The 2884-nt window shown below is 42.3% G+C and overlaps 1 protein-coding gene across 1 annotated transcript in view; it reads left to right on the top strand.

Annotated features, from left to right (window-relative positions):
* The first annotated feature begins 434 nt into the window (after nt 1-434).
* LOC106757706 (protein SMAX1-LIKE 8) overlaps nt 435-2884 on the top strand; it is a 5452-nt gene continuing 3002 nt past the window's right edge. Inside the window, exons 1-2 of the mRNA XM_014640462.2 lie at nt 435-1840; nt 2503-2749. Of these exons, the coding sequence (XP_014495948.1) occupies nt 660-1840; nt 2503-2749 (1428 nt within the window). The 5' untranslated portion in view covers nt 435-659. The remainder of the gene's footprint in view (nt 1841-2502; nt 2750-2884) is intronic.

The following is a 2884-nucleotide window of genomic DNA, read 5'->3' as shown; positions in this document are numbered from 1 at the left end:
ACTTATTAGTTACAGGTTTTAATTGCAATGTTATTTTTAGAAAGAAAAAAAGAAGTTATAATTATTTTTGAAGTAGATATCCGTGAAGGAGAAAATAGTGATGCTTTTAATCAACGACTAATTAAATCTATAGTTCAATAAGCATGGTTAGAAAACAAATGAATTAAATAAACTTGAAGTTAGTTAAACTTTGTCGTATTAATTATATATGCGTATATATAAATAGTTTACGAACTAAATATTATAATTGGCAAAGTTGTTACTATAAGAATTAGATTTGTTAATGAAAAATGTGAGGTTGAATTTTATTTATGTAGATGAAAACATTTTAAGGACACATATATAAAAAGAGATAAAATTATTTATTTATAGAGAAAAGTTAGATTTTCTTAAACTGAAAATAATGTTAGTTAATAATAATAATCCTTGGTTTGTTAATGGTAAGTAGCGTTACACTAATATTTATAGAGGGTGAGGAAGCTAAACGCAAAATTACGAGTCCCCACTCTACACACTGAGTTGAGAAGACGACACAACACAAAAAGCCCTTTTCAAAATTTGTATTCCCAAAATAAAAGGAGAAAAAATCTCTCGTTAATGTTTTTCCCCAATAAGGAAACTCCACCTTCGCCCAATTTCACTCAATCTCACTCCCTCCAATGCCCACGCCCGTCGCAGCGGCGCGTCAATGCCTAACCGCCGACGCCGCCCGCGCCCTCGACGAGGCCGTCTCCGTCGCACGCCGACGGGGCCACGCCCAGACCACCTCTCTACACGCTGTCTCCGCCCTCCTCTCCCTACCATCCTCCTCCCTCCTCCGCGACGCCTGCTCACGCGCCCGAAACTGCGCGTACTCCCCACGCCTCCAGTTCAAGGCCCTCGACCTCTGCCTCTCCGTCTCACTCGACCGCGCGCCATCGTCGCACAGCCACCTCTCTTCCGACCATGATCCTCCCGTCTCCAACTCCCTCATGGCCGCCATCAAACGCTCACAGGCCAACCAGCGGCGCCACCCTGATAACTTCCACTTCTATCACCACCAACAAACTCACCATAACCTAAACTTAAACCAAAACCAAAACCACCAACAACCCTTTTCTGTTTCTTCTGTCAAAGTAGAGCTTCAGCATTTGATTCTGTCAATCCTGGACGACCCCGTCGTAAGCCGGGTCTTCGCCGAAGCTGGTTTCCGGAGCTCCGACATCAAACTCGCCATCCTCCGCCCTCTGCGCCCTCGAGGGCCGCCGATTTTCCTCTGCAATTTATCCGAGCCGCCGCGGCGGTTTCCTTTCTTCTTCGGCGGGGAAGACGGTGGCGGCGAAAATTACCGGCGAATCGGGGAGGTTCTGGTGCGGAGTCGGGGGCGGAATCCGCTGCTTCTTGGAGCGTGCGCCGGCGACGCTCTCCGGAGCTTTGTGGAGGCTGTGGAGAAACGGAGGGAGGGTGTTCTGCCGGTGGAGCTATCGGGGCTGAAGGTGGTTTGCATTGCGGATGAGGTGGCTCGTGGGGATGCGGAGGGTGTGGGGAAGCGCGTGAGGGAGATTGGGAGCTTGGCAGAGCAGTGTGTGGGACCTGGTGTTGTTGTGAGTTTCGGGGACTTGAAGGGTTTTGTGAGCGACGAAGAAGGTGGTGGTGAGGGTTTGAGGGGTGTGGTTGGGGAATTGGCGAAGCTGTTGCAGGTTCATTATGATAAGTTTTGGTTAATGGGTGCTGCTGCTAGTTACGAGAGTTACTTGAAATTCGTGGGGAAGTTTCCTTGCATAGAGAAAGAGTGGGATTTGCAGCTTCTGCCTATCACCTCTGTCAAGCCTTCTGAATCCTATCACCGCCCCAGGTCCAGGTAAAACGTGCCTTTTTAAATATTATAATATTATTATTATTATTCCATTTCTTGAACTTTGATGTCGCTTTTTTTATCAGAAATTAAAAAAAAAATGAAAGGGGACAATATATAAAAAAGATTAAAAGAAAAGATGTGCATGTGTTGATCACTTTTTTAATTTTTAATGTTTAATATTCAGCAAAGTTTTAAGTTCGAGGGGTCTGTTAACGTCAACGTGTGTCAAGTTTGTTTATTTATTATTTTTTTTCATGGGATAAGCTTTATTAATTTGACTCTGAAGTGTTTTTCAATACATACTAGCAAGTGGTTTGATTGAGTTGTGATGGGTTCGTGTTGCAAGTATTGGAGACTTGATTCTGTATGGAAAAAACCTGATTCTATGGAAGTAACTTACTTTTGATTAATTAGTGTGGTCAAAAACCAATTATACTCCTTGCAATCATATGCGTAAAAAAAAAAAAACTATTTTTAAAACGCTATTTGCATTTTAAAGCATTTTGGGTCAAAAAGTTTGGATTGGGTTGTTCTGGACTTGAAGTAAGAGGTTTTAGGTGATAGTTTTACTGTTATTTTGAATGACGGCGAAGTGGATCTGGATTTTTCACGCAGTGATTAGTTTTGTGCATGTTTTGTCTAAACTGTAATTTTTTGTTTTACAGCTTAATGGATTCATTTGTGCCATTTGGTGGCTTTTTTTCGTCACAGTCTGATTTAAAAGGTCCACCTAATGGATCGTTTTATTGTGTTCCGCACTGTCATCAGTGTGGTGAAAGGTGTGAACATGATGTTCTTGGTGCTTCCAAGGAAAGGCTTTCTGCTTCTTCAGCTGCTGATTCCCATCATTCTAGCTTGCCTCCGTGGTTACAGATTGCAGAATTTGGCACATCAAAGGGATTGAATGTTAAGGTGTGTACCATTCAGATACGTCAATCTGATTCATTATAAATTTATTTGTATAGGAATTTAAAAAAACACGAGTGTGGCTATTTACCAACATCGAAAAGGAGAAAATTTAAAACAAACTAGATTTAAGGTCAAGCT

The sequence above is a fragment of the Vigna radiata genome, chromosome 3, assembly GCF_000741045.1.
Source record: "Vigna radiata var. radiata cultivar VC1973A chromosome 3, Vradiata_ver6, whole genome shotgun sequence".
Taxonomy (NCBI): Eukaryota; Viridiplantae; Streptophyta; class Magnoliopsida; order Fabales; family Fabaceae; genus Vigna; species Vigna radiata.
Note: the sequence above shows the minus strand (reverse complement) of the source record. Positions and strands in the feature narration are given on the sequence as shown.